At 27.5% G+C, this 26219-nt stretch overlaps 1 protein-coding gene across 1 annotated transcript; it reads left to right on the top strand.

Annotated features, from left to right (window-relative positions):
• LOC112593102 (lysyl oxidase homolog 2) lies at positions 1 to 26219 on the top strand. Its single transcript, XM_025337381.1, has 8 exons — positions 1 to 320; positions 6898 to 7044; positions 7209 to 7414; positions 7829 to 7913; positions 13243 to 13488; positions 19086 to 19344; positions 24400 to 24652; positions 25681 to 26219. The coding sequence occupies exons 1-8, from the start codon at positions 62 to 64 to the stop codon at positions 25801 to 25803; spliced, it is 1578 nt and encodes a 525-aa protein (XP_025193166.1). The 5' UTR covers positions 1 to 61; the 3' UTR covers positions 25804 to 26219.

Here is a 26219-nt window from a genome sequence, read left to right as displayed (position 1 = left end):
AGTCCGCCTGTCTCACCGCTGAAACATCAATCGGTCCACGACAGTTAGCATATAATACGACATGGTCATACTCGTGACGTTAAGTTACCGCGGTTACGATTTACAGACGTCCAACGGTTGTCGTCCGGTGGCTGAAGTCTTGATGGCTACATTCATGCTGGTGCTGGGGCTATTGTCGCTACTCGAGCCGACGGTTGATTGTCGTCGAACCGTCAAGCACAGGCACCATTGGAAGGCAAACTTGATCAAAAACTATTTGAAAACTCATAAAAGTCTCGAGGGAATGGTGAGGCTAGTCGACGGCGAATCCGAGTACGAAGGTATCTCAAAAATGTTTAAATAATTATAACAATAAAATTACATAATAGCTGCCAGATTAATAATACCAGTTACGATACACGCATAGCTAAAATAGTTTAAAGATGTATTTATTAATAAAACGTGTAATTTAATATTAACCTCGAACCTTTATTTTAATTACGACTTAATATTTTTTTTAAATAATTTATGACCAAATAATATTATTTAAAGCAAAAAATTACTTCTTCTTAATTCCTTTTTTGGGTTTTTAAAAACATTTGGTTTTTTTTATTGACCTAACAATATAAAATATAATATTCTGTTTTTAAATTTTAAAATAAAAATTAAACTATCATTTTTGAAAATGTGTAATTATTATTAAATTAAAGTAAAAAAAAAGAAAGTGTTATAAATTATTGTTTCAAAATACCAACTCAGTATTCGGTGATATATAAATATCGTACAGTTTCTCATATTAAAGTCTATGGCGTATTTTGTTTATTGAAACGTTTTAATCTGTTGTAAAATAAAGCAAACGAAATATCGACTTGAATGATATCATGGGAAATTTTCATTTTAATATTGTGGTAAATAGGGATGAGAAAAATCGTTGGTCATTGAGGAGGTATGTTTTTTTGGGCAGGGCCAGTAACAAAGTTTATTTAACAACAACAAACGTTCCTTGACACTAGTATGATGATAATACAATACAAATAATAATAAAAAATAAAAAATACTTTTGGACTATAACCATATTACTAAATATAGAAATGTGAAATTACAATATACATTAAATGGGAAATTTTTGATTAGATGAACATATTGGTTTGGAATTCATTGATTGTTTTCATCATTCTAAGCAGAGATTCGCATAACTCGTTACTTCTATGTTCAGACAAAATTTTTATTGAATTTATTATTAAATTGAATTACTACGAATAGAAATATAGAAGAAAAACTAGTTTAAGAATTCAGGATAGTAAAATATATTTCTGACGATAAGTTTATACAGAAAGTATAAATCTTTGTTTTAAAAGATTTTGTTCCAATGTATTGAGATTCAGAATAGATATAATTGAGCGCCCGTACGAAGAATTCATAATTTCTTGGGCATGGAACATTTAAATAATACAATTTTTTTTTTAAATTTATATTTAGATTATTGATCCATATTCACAAATAGAACAAACCAAAGATGAATATATGAATTTTAAAACATCACGTGTATCGTAAAGTCAGGAAAATGTCTAAAGATGAAACCTAATATTTTATTTGATCTATTAACAACATTGGTAATATATTGTACTTATTTAAAAAAAAAAAAAACAGCCCTCTTAAAATTAGTCAGAACGCCGTCGGGGAGTTAAGGCGTGCCGAAAATGCGTTTACCGTATTTGGGAAAGCGGTTTTTGTCAAATACACGTCACATCGACACGTCCACGAAGATAATATTCCACAGGCAGGTGTCTACATATGATATTACGCAATAAAGATATGTCGTATGGGATTTTAGACTATTCGGGTAATCGTGTGGGCTGAACGTTATTATTATATAGGCGCCCATCCCGTCTTCGTCATCAACGCCGCCACCGCCGTCTGCGGCCGACAATCACGTTCCCCGTCTGTAGTTTATTTAGTCAATCGTAAAAAAGAAAACATATATTACACTCTTGGTTTTTATATTATATTAAGCATAAACGTGACACGACGCCACGCGTTATCGACAGCTCCACGACCGTACACGTTATTACTATATGTTGTATGCGCCTGGTCGTCGTCGTAAAACGTCGCGACGATCCATAATTCATCAATCTTTACGACGATTTTACAAGTTACCTATAGATACCTATCGGAGTAAAATAATTATATTTGGTGTCGTATTATTATAATATAAAAACGTACTTTAACGTTTGTGTAAAATTCATACAAATATGTACAATTATATTTACTTGTTCGTCCAGAGCCTGGTCTAAAGGTATATAGAGGCAATCGGACCAAGAACCCGATCAATATTCAATTAAGATACCCAGACGATAGAAATGCATAATCAAGCGTAATAATTTTAAATCAATATATTATATTGTTATCATGCATGATTGATGACGTTTGTGCATCGCGGGCTTATCAATTATTATCACGATATGTTAGATAATAATGTTAAAACAAATGGTGTGAACAATATTGGATATTGAAAATCCTTCATATTTGGGGCAAGTTCTTTGATAAATGTGTATCTATGTCCATCCCTATATCATATTATTTTAGAGCGTTTCCGATCGTTTGAGTTTTGCAGAACGAATGTATCATTATAGATCACGTTTTAATAGTACAAAATTAGGTCTACTGATGTACGTCAAATGACTCGTAAAGATTTATAGTGAGAATAATAGATACTAGAACGGCTATGATTCGATTGTAGAATCGCGATGCGTTACGGGAAAGTAATTAATTGGTCTAATCGAAAACGCGACGGGGCAAATTGGTACAGTATTGAGTATGGATGAGGTAATAGGTACCTATTTGTAACAGAATATTGAACGTATTATACGTATACGTAACTGAAATTAACATTAAGTCAAGGACTTAAATCACTGTGTGTTGGTGATTATTATTTATTTATGTGTCTGAGTGAGTATAATTTGATGCGTTTGTTGTAGAAACAATTAGAGATTACCCTTAAGATGATTACTACTTATGAAAAATTATAGATAAAATTATATTAAATATGGTCAAATTATTTGAGAAAAAAATGTCTGAACATATTATTTTTAATATACTTAACTATCTATAATAAATATGAACAAAGTAACAATTATTATAATACATAGAACATTTTGATTTTTTTATTGCAGTTGTATATTATGTTAAAAAAAAAAATGTCAACGTAGTTATATGAATTTCTATATTATCGTGTGTGAAATAATAGATTTAAAAAATCCTTCGTTTATACAATACAATGAGATATTTTAATACGATTAATTCAATTATTCTGTACTAGTTTATTTTTTTTCAATAATTGTTAACTTATTTATTTATTTTTGAAATCTAATTTTTGAAATGCGTATTGAATTTAAGACATAATCTTAGATTCTGCGCTTAGCGATGAATGTATTGATTTTACAATGATATATATTTTTTTCTGACTGTCATTACCTTTTAGACAGTAAAAATGCTTTGATAATCAACTGTGGGAGTGGTTTTTGGAAGTAAATTTGATTTATCTTATATTTTGGGAGGGGAGGATGAAATGCTCAGTACTTTTATTAACATTTAGGAAAAACGAGAATTTTTATGCTAAATCAGTTTTCAACAAAATCGATTTCTGTTTTAACTAAAAACTTTTACGTATATTATATTGTTAAGAATTTCATTACATTATGCAATAATATTTTTCAATTATTTTAGGATATTATCTATTTATACAATGAACTTATTTTTACTTTTTTACAGTATTTGCACATTTACATAAATATGCGACTACATTATAAGTTATATAAGTTTGTATAATATAATAGTTAAATATTAATAATGAAATAAATGCCATATTTTCTTAAAAAATTACATTAACCCATCGTATAACAAAATAAATTCATGAATTTAATAGTTATATCAAACAAATATGTTATAAAATATACTTAGTGAAACAGGTTGGCATATCGTCTCTACTCACAATTGTTTTTCGTATACAATGATAAAACATTGAATTCAAATTTAAACTCTCATAACTGTGACCCAATCAATATCTAATGTACAGCAAAGCAATATTCACGGGCCCGCCTTATTTTATATGTTTCTATCTAGATTATACAATGTAAAAATTGTAATATATCCATATGGATTTTAAAAATTGCGACTTTCTCTAATTAAACTGATAGCCAATGATGAACTTGAATTTTAGATTTTCAAATAAATTATAATCCTGATGTTCTGTATTACGGTATTATGTATTATGCAGAATAAATTTGAATATATTTATGTTCAATATTTAATAAATAGCTTAACTTTTATAAGCGCTTATAGTTAAAGGAGCGGTAAATATTCGTATATTATATATTCGTGGGATGATAAAATATTTCTCTACCTCACCACCTCGTACTACTAAACTTTTAGCGATGACTTATATGATATATAGCTACTAAACTATTTGATCAATAAATAAGGTAGGTAGTACAAAATTTAAGCAAAATTATTCTGAATTATTTAGATACTTCAGTCGGTAACGGTAGGTGAACAACAGATTAGAAAATATAGAGTGTAATAAGTATATATACAGGATGATTCACCAAATATTCTTGCCCTCATTTATCCTTTAACGATTAATTTATTAAAACTTTGATTTTTTTTTGTAAGTTTTAAATATACATTAAGATCATATATTAAAAATTGTGATTATTGCACTACATAAATTTTGCATAACTATAATATTTTCAGTTCACTGCAGCCTTTAATCTTCTAAATTTATCATCATAAACCAATTATTATCCTTAACACACACAGTTAAGTAACTTATAAACTACTTGTTCGAATTTTGATTTTGATACGTCAACATTTTCGAAGAATTTATCTTCTAAATAATTTATATCTGAAAAAGATCTCATTTGAATAACAGATGGTTGCATTTTATGTTTACATAACAACCCGTTGGTAATACAGAATATATCAAGGATTTGAAAATATTTTTTTTTAAATAAAAAAAAAATCAGATTTCGGACAACTGCATTATTAAAAAAAAAAAAAAAAAAAAAAAATAAGGTATAAAGAATGATTGGTGAATTATTTTGTACATAAATATACATTATAAATAAATCTTATCGAGTTAAAATATTTTATTGGTAAGAATTTAGAAAAAAAAAAAATTAATAACAGTTGATGAAGAATAATTACGTTCGTTTTTGTAATGGCTAACAATAGTATATTCAAGAAATGTGCTTAAAATGGCATAATTATGTTATATTATGAATCATAATGAATATGATCAGCAGATTTCGACAATTTAAAGTCATAAAAGCCAATATCGTAAGTCGTATATTGAGGTAAACAAACTTTAAAAGATGGTCAAGGTAATAGAAAAATAATAATACACAAAAAATCTAATACGTACACAGATATACGAAAAACTAGATTTTTAATTAATCAACATTTTTTAAAATCATTATTAAATGAAAAAATGGTTATAAGCATTTATGGTGAGTAACTCTGTTTAATATATCGTTTGAACATAAATAAAATCATCATTCATTATCGTGCATAAACGATAAAGTGTAAACATAAAATAATATCACTGTCAAATAAAACCGTGACGGTCCGCAATAATTATTGGTCTCGTATATAGAAATAAAATGAATTCGCGCGGAACAAGAGAGCTGGACGATGTGTGCGGTGCGGCTCGGACAATTGATATATATATATATATATGTATATTGTATGTATTTACGATATTGATATTATTATTTATTGCGCCGGGATCGCGAACGTTAAGAGCATAATAATACAATCACTACACGGAGCGGGTGTAATCAAAATACGATTACGCGTTCCTGGGCGATCGTAAAAGTCGTCGCAGTCGGCCTAGCACGAGCAATTCGATTTTTATAATATTTTTACAATAATATAATCGCGAGGTGAACCTAACCGCGGTTACAATGTAGTGGTCGTAAATACAGAAAGGCAGGCGTGGCGTATCACATTCCCATATCGTATTATGTACGATATGTTTTGTATTCATAGGTAACCATTATACGACTGGCGCGCTACACATTTAACGATATACCTACACAATTTACGGTTAATAATATTTTCACATCGGTTTAACAATATTAGTCTCTATTTTTCTAAACATTTATGTTTCAACCAAAACCTGTGTAACCGATGTACGATGCTTTATTAATGAGAAGCTTATGAGGACTTCGTTGATTGAAAAAAAAATCAATTTATAACATCAAGAAAACGTAGTGCTCCTTTGAAAATATAATGTGCTCAACATATTGTTCTCTTAAAACCACACAACTAAAATCATTGATTGTGAGATCATACCGCTATCACTATTGGCTTAGAAAATCTTCTTTGAATTTTTTCTCGAGTTAGTACTTAGAGAAGTCTTGTTTCATTTCAATTGTTTGCTTGGAATCTGTGTCCTTTAAATATTATAGTCTTCAATTGAGATAACGTGCAAAAACTTACACCGTGACAAAAATTTCAAGGATTAAAATAACGAGACGAACTTAAGTTTATTTAAGAGTTTAATTATAAAATTGTTTGAAATAATGCACTACTAACTATAACAATAGTTTTTATAATTTTTTAACACATTTCTTTGGTATTAGAACTACTAAATTGTCGAAAAAAAGCGACAAAGGATGAAATTAAACATTGTTATTATAAAACATTATGTACATCAGATTCAATATTTTCTATCTAAAATATATTCAACTACTATAGAATTATGATACATTATTATTATTAAAATAAAATTAATAACTATCGTTATTACGTATATATTAAGTACATTTTGAAAACGCTTAATACTTTATACACCGATCATAGGTTAGTCTTAGAGATCTAAATTTTCGATTTTATAGCTTTTTTTTATTGTTTCAGGTAACGTGGAGATAATGCACCTAGGAAAATGGGGTGCCATTTGCGATGATGAATGGGACGCGCGAGAAGGCCAAGTCGTGTGCAGACAACTTGGTTACAACGGCACGTCAAGGGTTACGCACAATTCGCACTTCGGTCAAACGGCCAGTAATGATGATATTAACATCGTATTACAAAATAATAATAATCATAATAATACTATGATGATACTTAGATTATATTGATAAAATTATTATTATTATTATTATTATAGTTATCTGTGGGCGAGAACTAACAATTCTTAATAATTATGACTATAACTGTTCATGTAGGAAAGTATTGGATAGACAATACTCAGTGTGATGGTCAAGAGACAGAAATTTCTAAATGTCGATTTGATAGTTGGGGCGAAAATGATTGTGATCCTTCTGAAGCAGCTGGCGTAGTATGCGGTTCGCCGGAACCTGAAAAACCTAAATACTCTGTGCCTGCAGTGACGGTTTCGGCGAAAAAAGTCATCCAAAAGTATAAGATCAAAGTAATCACAATAACACTTTTCTATTTATTTTTATACCTAAATAATGTTAAGGCGTTCACTGCATTTTAAATTTAATTTCACTTTCTGACAACCGATTCGTGAAAATTGATTCTTATAATGCGACATTTTATTGGTTATTTGATTATTACGTATTTGACCATTAAATTCATTAATGATTCTCAAGGCTATCGTATAATTTTGGATTTTTAATTAAGTTGAAAAATATTATATGATCCCCCCCCCCCCAAAAAAAAAAAAAAAAGAAAAGAAAAAGAAAAGCGTTTTGTATAGAAATCATAGTGAAAAATATTTTACATAGGTACATAAACTATATATTATAATTATCATAGTCTTGAACTCATAATAAAGAGTTGGAAGTATAGAAAATCATTTTATTTTATTATTGGTGTACAGGACACTTCAGGATCGGACATTGAATTGCGATTGGCTGGAGGCAGGACATCGGAAGAAGGCAGAGTGGAAGCAAAAACTAATGACGGTATGTCGAACCACATAATAATTGTATAATATTGTTATTGTCATTCTCAAAAATTATATATCTATATTTAAGCTTATCGAGTATTGTACATATAACATCATATATATTTTGTATATTGTTTTGACGTTTACTAAATAATTGATTCAAGAATATGTCATTTGTGAATATTTATAGTTCGTTAGTGTAGTTCGTTATTTGACTTTATTACAAAAGAGTAGTTTTTAATGCCTTTGACATTCGAACATTTTATACGAAATTCCAACGAAAGCGCATATTTTTGTACATTCTGTGTAGTACCTACCTATAAAATAATGACATGTAATACTAGCTATATCAATACTATTTAGTTAAATAAAAGTAAATATTTTATAGTTATTTTAAAATTCAGTGGAAATGTTTTTTAAATAAAATTACTTTACGTATATTTATTTGTACAGATCACTTGAATTGATTATTTGATTATTTCTTTTGACACAATCGTTTTTTTATTAGCTTATTCGTATAAAAATCGGACTATTTAACGTACAGACACTATTCTCTTTAATTTTATCTTTAGTAAAGAAATCATAAAATATAAAGTAACTATAAGGTGAAAGTTTTTTTAAATGTATTTTTTACGATGCGTATAAACAATACATTTTTAAAATATCTACATTGTTTTCGACAAATACATCAAATATTCAATGCAATTAAAAAAACCATTAATTTTAAAGTGATATCATAAAATTATCTTTTTTTTTTTTTATTAACAAAATAACATTTACAATCTGTACATAATAAAATACAATAAGCAAATAAGTTAACATTATAATAGTGACTTTGAAAACTTGTGAAGGGAAGCTATCCAGTGATAGGACCCTTTCGAGTTGTGACAGTTAGGACAGGGAGTGGTGTTTCAGTTTAATAGATCGCAACACCAACGTCTTTTGAGGCGACGAGGGGGGTTATCTGGAATTAAGGCTGAGTGTTGGTTTGCAATCAGAGGATTTGAATGATGAAGTAATTTGGAATGAAACTTTTTTAGTAGGTTTTAACTAAGTTTTCAACTGATTCAATGTTTAAGTCTTTGTGAAGGGTGTGGTTAGAAACATACTAAGGAGTTGACGTTATTGTGTGGAGGGTAATGGACTGAAATGCTTCAATTGTTTTAATTTGGGTTGGTTTTGCACAACTCCATATTTGGGCTCCACAAGACCAGATTGGTTTTAACATTGATTTGTAAATAATTATTTTATTATGGATTGGGAGTTTAGATTTCAACATAGGACGTAGTAAATAGGATCTTGAATTAAGAGAAAATTATCTTATTTGACTATCGTGATACATTAAGTATAAATTATTTTGCTAGTTTCAGTATAAATTAGTATACCTTATTGATAACTTATATTGTTTTATCAAAAATCAATAAACATTGCCATCGAGTTTTGAAGATAAAACAATTTCAAAATTACGTTTTTTATTCAATTGAAGTTGAATCTATGAAATTGTATATTGACTGTGAGTTAATTGTATGGAACGCAAAAAAAAATATTATGAAAATAAATCTCAATGGGGTGGTATGAAACAAAAATAAAAGCATCATAACGTTGAAAATTATTTGAAAATAAAGTAGGTAGCTGTTTTAAACACTGGAACAATTAAAAAGCGTTAAGCCTCTGCAACGTGGATATTAGTTAATTAAAAATGAATGTCTATTAAATTCGTTTTGTTTAGCCATAAGCCTAATTATTATCAACAAATGCAATTTGTTCCCTCTCACGACGCTGATTAAGTATTCTTGTCGAACTTCAAGCGTTAACTTAATGAATATAGTAACGTTACAGTGTATAACTATTTATTAAGGCGATACTGTCTCCCAATCTGCTTTCTTCAGTGAACAAATTTACAATACATCGATCATTGTACGGTGGCTTATAAATCTACTGAATTCCGCCTAAATTATCATTACCATAACAAATATCTTAAACGTTTAGCAAATTTTTTGAAAAATTTTATCTACACGTTTGAGATTTAAAAAAATATACTATACTCAACGGAATACGTTAAAATTATACGGAAAATTATATACCTAATAATGAAAATTAAAAGAAAAAAAAAACAAAATTAAATTAAATTAAACAATTAGCTAATAAAAACAATATCAAGTTATAATGTTGATGTTTAAATTCATGCGGAAAACGTTTATTTTGAAATATGTTAGTACGTTATATAATGAATATAATATCACTAAATCAATAATAATGTATTAGTTAATAGGATAAATTAATCATTTGGTCGTAGATGGACATTGAAATTACCACTATACAATGAAACACAATGCAGTAAGGGAATTGCATAATTTAGACTTGCACTGATTTTGTCTAACACGATAATGTTTTCATCATATCAAGTAAACGTGGTTATCCTTTTGCCCCAGCACAGACACTTAGACACAACAAAATTTTTATACAATAATAATAATAATAATAACAATAAATAATAATATACTACTGTGATACATTTAGCCAAAAATTAGGGCTGCATCATATTACAATAATAACAATAATAAATAAAAAGTTTTACCCTGTCACTAAATACCAATCGCTAATGATTTATAATTTAATAATGCACGTACTTCCAATGTTGAACATTTTGATTTACATACGTTCCGTTATTTTTTTTTCTAAAAATGCTACTGGTAGACTTATAAACGCGTATTATATATAATATTCTAGTTTTTACTACACTTAGAACCGATACTTTGGTTATTGATTTTGATTTTAGAAAAATTACTTAATTTATAAGAGTGCTAAAATAAACAACAATTTTGTCGAGTAATTACTTTGGTCGGTGGTGTAAATTTAATATTTTAATAATTTTCTACAATATTTTTTTCTAAAATGTTTAGTACATTTTTATCGAACTCGTGAATATTTATGAGAATAATATGTCATAATTTTTTTTTTTTTTATGAAAAAATAGTTTAAGAAATAAGGTATAAAAAATAAAATAAATCATCAATTTGTATACGTTTATTTAAAACTCCAATTTTTTGGTAGATACACATTAAGTCATTAACTTGAACTGAAATCTGTATTTTTGCAAAAATGTCGAATTCATAATAAGGTTTTGAAATAAATGAAAATATTAAAAAATATATAGTATTTTTTTTTGGTAATAACTATGACTAGTGTACTGCCAACCTTTTTCAAAGCCATAAAAATATGTCAATGTAAAAAACAATCGAAGAAAAAACCAATTTCCAAAAAAAAAAAATACGACTTGGACGTTAAATTTTATTTACAGTCATCTGTGGTGAATGTCTTTGATGTATGATGTTAGGTACCAAAAGTCCGATTTAAAGTAAGATCAATCGATAAACTATAATAAAGCATTGCATTATTGTTTTCCGGGCTCGGTGGATAGCATTTATTTGGTTCCAAATAAATATTATAAACTACAGTTAATTACCTATATTTCTATGAAAAAAATCCCCCCACTTCTTAGTTTCGTAGATAATTGCGAGATAAGTTTAAATACACGAGAAACTGCAAATTAACATTGTTCTCCTCTAATTAAATCACAATATTCATATAGACGGTATTACCGTTGTTATTTAACGCTTGTAATAGTATGATTTTTATTTTACTATACAGCCATAAGTATATTATTTAACAATCCGTGTGCCAAATAAAAATCTGTATTTGACGTGAATCATTTAAAAGTGCTAAGGGCACGGAGACATCAAAATTTATAAATTCAATAATAATATTTATCGAATATGTGTCATGTTGATGGCGGATCCGATGCGTATAATATATCGCTGACTTTTTTATGACTTTGATGATATTATAGATATATGTTGATATACTCACACACGGGTGAGTGGCGGTGTTTCTTGATTGAGTTTTATTTATACTTCGGAACACGCGGCGTCACCATACAAATACTCTTACCGTCATGAGTTTCACAGCTATACATACAGCATATTATACTTTCTCAAAGTTTTCGTTCAATTTGTTCAGGAGAAAAATATCGAAAAAGTACATCGAGTAAACATTATACGCGAGACAAACAAAAGAAATTTGTCAATTGATTTGTACGTAAGTACGTTTAGCTTTACGCTCATATTATATTTGTACGTCTTCTATCGATGATGTTTGATCCAGTCGGTGATAAAAAAATATAGTAAAATATAGTAAAATAAATATATGTATATATATATACAACAAAATATAATATTGTGATATTATAGTGTTATAACAAACGTGGAAAGTTTCATTTCGACGAAAAATACGACGGCAGAGACCGAGTTATCTTAAAAGAGAGAAGGAAAAAAAGTAAAAGAAAAGCTCGGGAAGAGCGCAGGCGGGAATCAGGTTTTTCTCGCGCGAGTTGCGTTGATGGTTTCGGGGCGGTGATGGTGAAGAAAGGAGTCTGTGGGAAAACAATGAGAACATGGAGCGGTGTGTATGTGTGTGCGTATATATTATAGTAGTAAATTCTAAAATGTTTTTCGAGTGTTTGGTCGGGCATGGGCTGAGAGAGGGTCGTTTTTGTTCTTATCGATTTAAAAAAAAAAAAAAAAAAACTTCTAGTTCTATATTTTTACAAAGAGACCACCGCTATACATATATATATTATTGAAATATTAGAATGATAGAATATAGTAAATTATTATATAGGTGTGGGTGTTTTTATACGTATATTTTACATACAGAGTGATTTATTTTACATCTAATACTCACAACTTATGTTGTTTGATTTTTTTTAGTTTTGTCTTCAAAAAACGGTATATTTGAAAATAACTCAATTGACGTTAAAAAAATTAACTGTAGAAAAATAAAATAAATGTTTTGTGGTTTTTTTTTTTATTTAATAATTATTTATAATTCTTACGTATTTCACTATCTGATACAGAACACGTTTATAGTATTTGTAATAAATGTATAAAATGTATTGATATTTAATATCAAATAATATAAATCAAGTTTTTTTCTTTTACATAAATATTTAAAGTTTAAATTAGAGTAATATAATAATTAGTAATGCCCTTTGAAATGTACACTAATTTTATTATCATTAAATTATTTATAATAAGTTGTACATAAATAATTGTTAAATATTCCATATTTTTTGTTCATTGATAATCTTGTAAAAGTATTTTTCTCGATGATTGATATCATGAAAATAACTAACTGTGTTCAAAATTAAAAAATAGATATTGTGTAGTTAAGACTTAAACTTTGATGTTTTGTTCGATGGAAAATCATATATTTTACTAATTGTTTTACTTGATCTTTGATTTAAGCTATAAAAATTGTGTTTTTTAATGTTCACATCACTATAGGTTGGGGCGTGATATGTGGCGACGGGTTCGGAGTGCTGGAAGCGTTGATCGTGTGTCGTTCTATAGGACTTGGGTATGCAGCAGCCGCCTTCCAGACAGACCAGTTCGGTGGGCTGGATCTTCCAGTCGTGTTGTCGGCAGTCGAATGTGCCGGAAATGAGTCGTCGCTTGCTGGCTGCTATCACCAGCATAAGGCCACGTGCTCAACCAAGAAAGAGACGGTAGCCGCAGTCGCGTGTGTACGAGGTGAGTGATTTTCATCATTCATACAAATCGTTTCACCTCAAAAATGTTTTATTGGCAATGATTATAAATTATAAAACATTGTTAAAATACACTCATAGAACATAAAGTGCTGATTATAATATTGAATGATCATCAAGAGTAACGTCAAAATATTACACTTTGCTAGTTTGATGGTGTATATGGTAGGCGGGATTGCATGGAAACAACGTGAACCATTTTTCTATAGGTATATATACCATTTTTGACGATATTATGAAAAACAGGTCGCTTAGGTGATGTATTTTTGACGAGTTCAACTTTACCTTCAGGACGTATTTTAGGTAAAGTTATTTTCCATTCGATGACATTTTTCATTAAAATATTAATAATATTTTATGATATAATAAACAAGAAATTAATATATTTTAGAACATTTTTAAAATTGTTTATTGTTATTCATGATATGAATGCATAACTTTATTGTCTATTAAAGGATCCTATATTAAAATTGCATACTTAAAAAAAAAAAAAAACTGCTATAAAGCATCTTTATTAAATGTATACGTCAAGGAAAAAACAAATAAAATCATAATAAAACGATTGTATATATTATATTATATATTATTATTTATATTAATATAAAATAATATAATATAATATAATATTGTTTATTATTTTTATTTTTATTTATATTATTAATATATTTATTATATATATTGTATATGTCGATTTATACTGTACCCATAATATAGTCATATATTGTTTTAGTCATTAAGTAGTCAGAGGTGATTGCAAGAAATGTATTAAAAATATTATAAACTGTGTTGTATAAATAAAAAGTAGCATCGGACGTATTGTTGAATATTCGAGCGTTGATGATGAACATTTAGAGATAGAGAATTTGTGTTATATAAAATAATCATTTTTGAAAAATTGAAAACATAGTTGTCATGACCTATATTTGTGAAATTAACCTATGGAAATGGTTTTTATAATTTTAGATATTCAGAGTGTACTTTATTTTAATTTAGTTAAAAAATAAATGAATAAATAGATGAATACTTAACATAACCTGTGGTTAGGTACTCGTCAAATTTTAAATTTTATTTTATAACAAAACAATTCACACAAGTATATTTTTAATTATAAAAAAACATATTACTAAAGAAAAAAAATCCAACATGTCGTAAACAACTCTTCATTAAGTGTCATTGAAATAATGCTAAAATTCATTATACATGTATACATACGTGTACAAATATAAATACTCACTATCCCTATATTCTGTGTAATTATAATTGAAATATTTATATATAATTTATTTAATATTTATTAACGTTTTGTTACCAAGAATGGGTAGAAATAATTTATTTGCACTGAAATAAATTGTGTTGTTGTATTTTTTTTTTTTTTTATTGCTTCTCGTCAGAATGCGCAAACTAGTGTGTTTCATAGAATATAAATTTTCAGTAGATTTAAATGTCTCTACCAAAAGTGAAATGATGGGTTATTTTATTTTTTTGAATTGAACATCACTTTTCATGATGTGTGCTGAACGATATTTAGTGTTAAAAACTGTCATTATCCCCGACAGCTAGCTCCCCCTTCCCCATGGGTATTTTTGTTTTTTTTACAATATATTTACGAGCAATTGGATCTGATAATAATTTATATTTCATTTCAACGAAAATATTTAACGTGAAACCTTACAACGTACCAACTAGTAAAACGCGTTTTATTGCGTACTTACTAAGTCAACGACAGAATATACACGTTATTTCTGTTTAAATTTACATTTACAAAATTGTTTCACAGAAATGGTTAAATGTGTACCATATATAGGTCTTACTAAGTATACATTAATGGTCTGTTTAACAAAGTACACGTATTATTACAAAACTATAATATTTTCAAAAATCTAATTTTTATAATTTTATAACATTTAATATTTTTTTAATTTTTAAAAATCATGAATTTTTAATTGCTCACTGTATAGTAAAACTTTTTTAGAGTACTTCGATGTATAAAAATCGAATTTTAGACAAGTCGTTTATGTTTTAGTTTCTAAGTTATAAGTATTTAAAGTTTTAATGTATGGTTAATATTTAAAATCTTGTTTTACTACTATGCTCATCTAAATTTAAAATTTTAAAATTTAATAAACTATTTAACCGAAATTAGATTTATATAATTCAAAATACTCTGTTTTGAAATATGTAACTAAATATTATGTATGTAGTTTAAAAAAAAAAATATTAGTTTTGTAATAATTTAAAATCATAAAAAAATATATTTTAAAAAACGTTAGTGTTTTATTAAAAAATAAATTGTATTTTTAAGTTAAATTGTTAATCCAGTATTAAAGGTTTTTTCAAAGTACTGATAAACCTATTATATTATTATGCTGTAAAACGATATTATATCAGGTAGTTTGTCCAACAATTCAGCAACGGAGTAAGATTATAAATGATATTATGGTAATGTACCTACACATTGAACCATTAATGCGTTTAATTTAATATTTTTATGAGGCGTATATTTTTATAATATAAAAAATGTACTATTATAGTAAATTTAGGTACAACCACTATATAATATTTGTTAACTGTATATATTATACTCTTAATTCCATTAAGTACGAATTTATATCTTCATGTACAATAAAAACATTATAATTTAATATATAATTTGAATAATTATTATAAATATAATTTTTGAGTAGTACGCATGTACTAAACAACAATACAATTCTAGGCATAAAATAATAAATTTGATAACACATTTTAGTGAGATAACGCATATAGTAATGTCATAAAATGTGGTAAGCCATTACATTAAGATCTTGGCTTTTAGCTTTAAATGTTCAAATTAAAAACGGAATTATTAAACATTTCGTATTTTGTGTAATTCTTTTATCAAACAACCCTAATTATTTTGAATCTATTAATGTTTTAAAAAGATTTTTTTTAATATCAATTTCAGTCGAATAAAACGACACTTTTCTTAAAGTTTTTATATTTTATAGTACTTTTAACATTATAATTTCTTAAGTGTTTACTGTTTTTAACGATGAATATATTTTAAATTTTAAATTTGGAAATAGAATATTGTTTGGAGTATTTTGATACATAAAAATCGAAATTTAGACAAGTAATTTATGAGTTATAAGTATAATAGTATATAAATATTTAAAGTTTTGGAAAGCGGAGTAGTGAATCAATAGTCTGTGTGGTATCTCATTACTACACTGCTTAGTTAATCTAAAATTATTTTAACTCAAAAAAAAAAATGACTCGTTACGAATTTAAACTTCTATGTATCGAATACTTTGAAAAATATTTTGCTGTACAATATTAAATTAAAAAAATATGTGGCTATTCAAAAAAGTGAAATAGCTTGAAAAAATATAACAATAAGAATATTAAAAAAAAATAATTTTTTTTATAAAAATGTTGTTTTATTTCCACTGGAAATTATGAAAAAAAAAAACTTTTATAAATATTAATGTTTCAAAATAATTAGTGTTGTTTAAATAAGAAATTCGCTGAGTGTGTGTGTATATGTGTGTTTTTTTTTAAATAGTAGGTTTTAAATAATAATTATTTTTAGTTTTTGGTTTATTATGCTTAATATCTAAATATTTATTTTATAATAATAGCTGTTTCTTAATTTTCAGTAAGTTTGACCGAAAGTCATTAGATTATTCATAAATGGTGTATAATTCTAAATATTTGGAAATATGGTCTTTAAGAAAGAATTAACCATGTATATACTTTAAATGTTTCATTTTATGGGTTTTCAAAACGATGACAGATCGTTGTCGTTTGGATTTTTTATTTATCAAGTACATGGTATCAATTATATTTTATTAACAGCTGTCATTCCGCAAAAAAAAAAATGTATTTCGCGTAATATTCTGATGTAATAATCATATGATTTATCGACGAGACAATGCCGATACGACAAACTTTTGGTGGAGAGGTAGCGATCTGCAGTGGTGGTTTGGCGTTTCGATAAATACGTTATACTGCCGTGACTGACGGACAGTGTATTAAATATGAACGAAATTGGCGACATTAGGGCGGGCCTCATAGTTTTTAAATCAATTATTGACTATCCCCCTAATTTGAAACACCCATAAGTGGCCTATCGGTCAGAATTAAATTTCTTCAAACTCGTTTTTTTTTTATTTTTACGTCAATATAATATATATATATATATATACTCCATATAAGTCATCGACCGAAGTGGTGATGTTTTTGTCGACAAACTTTGTAAAAGAAAGGAGTTTGAAATATTTGACAAATCGCAGCTAAAATCACCCGACCACGCAGCTCATGAACTTGTTAAGTTGATTGCTTTGAACGAGTATCCTTTTTTCTTTTCACCGAAAACATCCCTGAATTGAAAAAGAGTAAACGCTTATCTATATGGGTGACTTAGATAGGTATTCGAGTAGGTTATATCGAGTAGGTATATTATACATAACGAGATAAATTGAAAGTTTTGTCGTCGGAAAAATATTTTGCACAGAAACCCTTTTTTCCCCAAACTTATTTTATAACGAATAGGTATTTTCATGTATACTTGTACTTTGACGCGTTTTTAATATTGGTTTTTTTCTATAAGATTACTGATATTACTATCTCTAGAAATGTTTTTACATCATTTTATTGAGTTTGTCATTATTATCATTAATAAAACAACAAATGTACAATAAATATATATATATATATATATATATGTGTGTGTGTGTGTGTTTAAAATTTAAAAAATGAATATTTTGGTATCAAAACTGAATTAAACTTGTAGAAATTAGTGAGAAAAAATTCAATTCATCATCATCAATTTATTATGTGTGATTATCGTTGAACAATTTTAACAATGATCGAATTATCGGGTACCTATACGTGTTCTCTTTTATTATGTATATAGCTCGAAAAACACATAATACTTAAGTGATTACATTTTTTTTGTGAATATATTTTTAACTATCTTTAAGGTATTTTTTATTTTATTAAGCCATAGGTATAAGGTGTAATTTTAAGTCTGCTTTTTTTTTTTTAAGTGGGAAATGTCTTTATTATGGTATCATTGTATTTTGTTTAAGTGTACAGAAGTGCTTCATAAAATTAATGAAAGTGTTCGAACGATTGGCAAAGGTTGCTAATGATATTTAAAAGCTTTTTACTGGCTCGTTGTTTTCAAAGATCGTCAGCAACAAGAATTTTGTGAAGAAACCAACGTTTTTAATTAAAAACTTTTATGTTGGAATTACCGAAAACGCTTTTATACTAAATTTCAGGATTATTTGTCTACAGGCTACACCTGGTATACTGTGACATCGAATTATATTAGTTTAGGGAATCAATCCATTAATTAATTGTCGATTGTCAAGACAAATTAAAGTTTTGTCTAAGGAAAGGAATAAGTGTCGGAGTAATTATTATTTTAATATGATTTTTCCTCGAGTACTGCATATTATAATAATTATTTAATGTACAGAAAAATCGATATTTTGCAATACGCTTTTCTTTGTCACTGTATAATATTTAAATAATACATGCTTTGGACAGGAAAAAAATAAAAATAAATACGATTGTTTTTGTCTGTCTCAGATATGGCGGATTTGGCGGTGAATGTCGAAGAACTGATCAGATCAGCGTACCTGGAGGACAGGCAGATGTATTTCTTGCAGTGTGCCATGGAGGAGAATTGCCTGGCATCGTCCGCGTACCAGATCCGCCGGGACGAGATCGATTGGCACCTGATTACCCGACGGCTGTTGCGGTTCACAGCAAAAATCACAAACGTCGGCACCGCTCCGTTCCGGCCGGTCGTGCCCAAACATCTGTGGCAGTTTCATCAGTGTCACATGTACGTGTTAGACAGGCCATGAATAAACATGATGAGCAAATTATAATAATATACAATATTATAGTTATTAAAACATGTAAATATTTTAAGTCGACGAAACCGTGTTTTGAGTGTTGTACAGACCGATGTCGAGAACACGCTTGCCTAGTTATAGACATTAAATTATGCGTCTGATTGTTGATTTTTTTTGAATTTTCAAGCAGGCGTCTGTAAATTCGATGACCATACTCTTAAGTGCTCACTGTTATAGATTTTGTACGACGTTTAATAACTGTCCTGTTACGTATTTCGCATTACAAATATATTTTTTCAAACGATTTAAATAAACGGAAACTCGGAAGAATGAAATGTTTAAGAGATAATAATATCGAATCATCATTATTTTATTCACTGTTTTTTTCTCATTATTTCGAGAGTAAGGTCGTGGATATTTGATTCGAGCCTCGAAAAGCATAATCTACACTTAAATCTGGCGTTATTGCTCGAAAAAAATTCACTTTTAAGTTTTTTCATGAGTAATCTATAAACGTAATTCATTTTTTTTTTTTTTTTTGGATTGATTTACTTGTTTGTTACGTGATTGTAGAGTTTTGATTTAAATTTAGTGACTGGTGCTCATTTTAGTATACTTTCTGAAGCGAGAAAATTGTCGTTAAAATAAAACAAAATTATGTGATTAACTGTTTTAAACTAGGCCATTGTTTGGTAGTGGTCGAGAACGAATTCGATTGGTGAAAAATAACGTTCAATCTGTTACAATCTAGACAAATAGCCAGTAGTACTCGTATAGTCGATGAGAAAAATCTGATTTGATACAAATTTGTTTTGCGATGTCAGAATTTAAAATTTAAACATTTTAGTGTAGATTATCACAAATATTTTTAAAATGATTTATTTACTTTCTAGTGATAATATGTAATATATATTATTTTTTTTCACTTAGAAAATATTACTACTACTTAAACTTTTAAATTTTATTTTTTACATAAATAATTTATAACATTTATACATTGCTTATTATCGTTTGATTAAAACTATCATCGATTGACTATACACTAAAGACATGCAATATTTTTTCAAAACGTGCTGTTTACATGTAATTGATTTTTGATTCTGAAGGACAGTAATCTGTCGTTGTGCAAATGTTATGCTGTAGTAGCATAGTTTTCATATTGAGATTTATTCAAAATTCTGATATACGATATTAAATTTGTTGAGCTTTCAAACAGAAATATAGTCTATAGTCCTTTTCCCAAACAGCAATATCATTAAAAATCGAAAAAGATTAATAGGTCACAATGGAAATATTATACTTCTACGTTCTTACTTATCGATGAGTTACGCGTGACCTAGTTTTTAGTTATTATAGTTATTAAAAAAGAGTATAATTTTTTTGGAAATTACAGATATGTATCTGCAGATATTTATGTTAATGTTTTTCACGAAATTTCCATAAATTAAGTATGCATATACAAGTTATTTAATTTATTTTTATATTCTTACTACTTTTAATTTTTGTCTTTGTGATTGTTTCGTTTGATTTAAAATTTTGGTTGATCAAAGACTGTGATACGAACAGATTTACATTACAAACGTTTTTCTTTATTTTTTGATATTTCTTTTATTTTCTCTGATATCATTAAATATTTACCCATTTTATATATAGTAGTTATTTTTTTTTATCTTGAATTAAATATTCCTTTAAGAAAATTATTTTAGTATAAATAAAAATATATTATAACTATTTTATGATATTTTATAAGTTTTGAAAATTTGATATGATGCAAGGAAGTATATTTGACGTATAGGTACATTGTTTATTTAAAATAGACAATTAATATAAAATATGTTAAATTAAAGTATTTATTACACACATTAATTGTTATTGATAATTTTTTATAAAGACATAGTAACAAAATAACATTTGATCAATAAATTGAGAAACAAGAAATTTTATAAGAACATAAAAAATATAGCCAAGTTTAGTACAAGAGGGAGGTAAAATTAATGAGCTACTCGTATATAAGAAAAAAAAACTATACTTATTGTAAAAGCTAAAACGTCAATAAAAATTTAAGTTAAATTAATGACTATAATACAGAGAATCTTAAATAATGATAGTCTTAATCACATTATATTATTATATAAGAAAAATATATTAGTCTCAGCAGAGAATAATTGGATTACTTAAAAACTTTCTGAATATAATTAATAGATGTTTTTAATTGAAAAAACCAGTAAATTCGTAAAATTCATAATTCCATTTTCACCCAATATTATTTAATATCATATTAATTCAAATGAAAAAAAGTTTTAATTGAAAAACATGTTAGTGCTTCCATTAGAATTGTTTTAATAGTATAACATAAAAGTTGTAGTTTTTACAACTACACAATAAAACGATTAATTAAAAAATAAATAAAAATATGTTGTATTAACAGTTATTGTTTCCGAGAAAATTAAATTTTAAAACAATAAAAACTAAACAAATTAGTTCACAGAATTTTAGTCATAGGTCATAGTAATAATTATTTGTGTGTACAAATCACTTTATGCTCATTTACATTCAGTGACGGTATTCAATAAATTTAAAGAAATATATATAGGAATATATTTGAGGGCAATTGAGTAAATTCTAGTAGATCTAAAACGAATGGCAGTCATAAACGTTATTGATTTTCGGTGGTAAACTATATTGGATAAATGAAAAACGAAGAACATAAATATAAAATACAATATTGTTTACGACTCGTCTTCTCTGTGATAAATTACCTACAGCTAAATTACACGTTTTGATGCGTTCATTCCTAGATCAAAATATAATTTGAAACCCTTTTGACGAGTAGTTATGACTTAGGTATGAAGAGGTAGAATGTTGGGCTATCTATTTTCGTATGCGCAGTGGGAGACCAAGACAACAGCTAAAACAAAGGAACGCAGATGTATTGTAATACGAAGAAATGGCGATTGCGTGTGGAATATGGATAAGAAACTCTTGTTCGACGGTTCGTTGCAGGGGAAAAAATGTGATAATATCATCTTAATATTATATAGGAAGCATTATACGCGAGCTCGTTATGTTTTATGATAATACCGATAACAATGATAAAAAAAAAGCCAAATAAAATTCTGTCACGTCCAGGTAATAATAATAATACCATATAATATAATACTCACCTTATATAAATTATTACTATGTTTGAGTGCCGTCCGCTTTTAGTCACAGTTTACAATTTATTTAAATACGGAACGCAAAATAAAGTACTAACCGTGTAAAATATTTTGTCTTGATAAATATAAAAAATGATTTTTTTTTTAATACAAATATTATAACATAATCAAAATAACTCAAAAATAACTTATTAATATCGATTAGAACAAAGATGTAATTCTTAGTTGGTTGATAATATTTGTAAGTTTTTTCTATTATTTCTAGATTTTACGACTCACAGGGTACATGCGTTTCGATCACAATAATTATTATATATATATATTATATAATATAATGACAACACTAATAATTTGTTATGTTTATTATTCTTGTATTTTTCTATCAAAACAACGCGATCGATGGGGTTATCGCAGTGCTTCGTATTTTTTTAGTGTAGCCAACAAGACATTAGTCTATATAGTAGTACAGAAAAAACCATTTTTTTTTTTTTTTTTTTAAGAGAATCCTACTTTAAAATCACGACACAAATAGTTTTAAATATCCAATTTTATGAATTGATACAATATATTGTACAGAAATTGACACGAAAACGCTAAAAATTACCCTAAAAAATCATAATGTGTCATTCAAAATATGTAATTTTGATGAGGACTTACAACACCATGTTTTATATAATTCTCTCGACAAGACTGCGTGCTAAATCAAATTGTACTAACACTAACTATACTATTGGTCGGGGAAAGACACAAAAGTATACTTGTATACTAAATTATTATAGTTCTGTACAAATGGCCAGAGTTTTTTTTTTTAGTCCGAAATATAATATGATTTTTTGAGGATTCTACGTGACTAATACCAGCAAGATTTTTTTTAGTTATATATTTCCCAACCTCCGGGCTCTGACACGGCATACGTAATAATCTACTCTAAGAATATCGAATTAAGAAAACGTAAAATATTTTAATATTACAAGAATTTTTTTGTCATGCCGTTACATATTATAATATCATACAATAGTTATATTAACAATGTGCATGCGTTTTTATTGTTTTGTTTTTGAACACAAATATGTTACAAATATAGAATATGAAATACTATATGAATGCAAACAATGGTTTGAAAGAATATAATATAATATAGGTTAATTTATAATATTATATATAGTAGAAACAGTGCCGGATCTAGGACATTTAATGCCCAGGGCTAATAAAAATGCAGTACCCTCACATGGATAGAGCAACGCGGTGTGCCGAGTGTTAGCATAAGACAAAATGTTAAAACACAAAATAAAAAATATTTATTTTATATAATCTATTAAATCGTACTTTAATTTAAAATTAAAATAATATACGATTCGTCGGGATTGAGTTTTTTCCAAATACAAATACTTATTTAATTATATATAATAATATATGTCAACATGGTACAAAAATTGTTTAATAATAAATACTAATATATTATATTTTTAAGTAACTTATGTGTAATATTATTTATATTTCTTAATGAAAGTTTGGAAATATGTTATAATTTATACATGTTTTTTATATACTCTCTATGTTCATGGATTTTAATTATTTTTCATAAGCTTGAGAGTGCACTTATAGAGCATCTGGGGCAAAGATAATTACTTACTTCCCTCCTAGATTTGGTACTGGGTAGAAATCCTTTATTACCACAATGATTGAAGTTACAATATTTTTAAATAGAAATTTTTTTTTTGAATTTAAAATTCATGTATAAATTAATCTGTGATTAATTTGTAATATATTTCATGACGTTAGAAGATAAGATGAAAATAAATATTTCCTAATTATTCATTTAGAAAAAAAATCTATATCTATAGTACTTATCTGAATAGTCACTATATTTATTTGTTTTTGCAGGCATTATCATAGCATGGAAGTGTTTGCTACTTTTGACGTGCTAGACGAGAATGGGATGAAGGTTGCCGAGGGACACAAGGCGTCGTTTTGTCTGGAAGACAATCAGTGCACAGACGGAGCTAGGCCGTCATTTGCGTGCGCTGATTTCGGTGACCAGGGTATATCAGTCAACTGTTCGGACATTTACCGACACAACATCGACTGTCAGTGGGTGGACGTGACTGACTTGAATCCAGGGCTGTACACACTCAAGGTGAGAATGCGGATAACTATGAATCAGATGGTCGGTTACTAGATCGGTTACAGATGTTTATTAATTTGGTTGTAAAATCGCTGAGTTAACTCGAATTGATATGGTTTTAAAAACACTGATTTTTTTCACGACGTGAATACCCAAAATAAAAAAAAATAATAATAGATTTCCTATGAAATGATGTTGTTATTATTACTTAAATATTTCGATTGTTTTCGAAATTAAAACACTTGAATTTTTATACATTAAATAACTGTTTTATATAGTATTATTAAAAATACTGAAAAGTTAACACCTATAAAATAGTTGTATACGTTTCAAAAATTATTCTCCCTGATAACGTTTTATTTGTTCTCTTTAAAAGCCGATTAATCGATCTCACTGTTATCATAATACGTATTATGCCATGCAGTAACTATAACTGTAAGAAATGGTGTGGCAAGGTAAAATATTATATAGGGAATACTACGATAACTGTTCAGTCATCGACCAACAGTGTAATAAGTATTGTAGACGTGCGACTGAAAATAGTCAAATAATAATTCATTTGTATAGCTTATATTATATATTTCGATAAGTACACACAGATTATCGATTCCGGGAATTTCCCCACCATGTCACTATTTATATTATATCATCAGAATGCTTTCGTCACGATTATCATTATAATTATAGGAGTAGGATGATTTATTAATCGATATTTCTATGAATAAATTATATATATTTCAATAAAGTACACGTCAATATACTTATGTACATTTCTGTTTTCGCCAAACATTCGTAAACGAAAATGTTCACTACTATTGCAAATTTATATAGTAATAATACACTGTCATCGAGAAACAATTTTATTTTCACAAAGCACTTACCTATTCACTGTCTTTCACACTCGTTTGCGGAGTACATATAATTATTATTATTAAATAGTTTCCTGCCTGTGACAACGCAATCCAATTGAATCAAACAAATCCAATCCAATGGCATGTTATACGTTATAACATCATGACACAATGTTTTTGTCGTTACAGGTGTCTGTCAACCCAGAACACAAAATCCCAGAAATGACGTACGCCAACAACGCCGCGGTGTGCTCCATGTTCTATTCCGAGACGTTCGTGAAGATACATAATTGCGTCCTACAAAATCCGTAACGGACAGAAGTTTCATAAACATTACCGTTCACATCAGCTAAGCGTTTATATTATAAATCCTTATCGATGTTCATTCGAGTAAAAAATATATTTACATAATATTATTAACGAATATTACGGTACACCGTATCACGCAAATAATGCCCAATATATAATTCAATAACTGTTAATGGCTCCGTCACAGTCAATAATTTTTTAATTTCGAATTATCCATAATCGCTTATAAGTTTGCACATCTAGTCGTTTGTATAGTATATGTGCGCTAATTTTACATAATTTATATATTATCACGATTTGATGTTTTTTAACAAACTTTATCTGTTAACGAAAACAAATGATTGCATATAGCATAAATAGTCCAATTAATTTTTTTTTAGTTGATTTTTGATATTATCTCAACTATGAGATTATTACAA

Source organism: Melanaphis sacchari, unplaced genomic scaffold (genome assembly GCF_002803265.2).
Source record: "Melanaphis sacchari strain LSU unplaced genomic scaffold, SCAv2.0 Contig0_pilon_pilon, whole genome shotgun sequence".
Lineage (NCBI taxonomy): Eukaryota > Metazoa > Arthropoda > Insecta > Hemiptera > Aphididae > Melanaphis > Melanaphis sacchari.
Note: the sequence above shows the minus strand (reverse complement) of the source record. Positions and strands in the feature narration are given on the sequence as shown.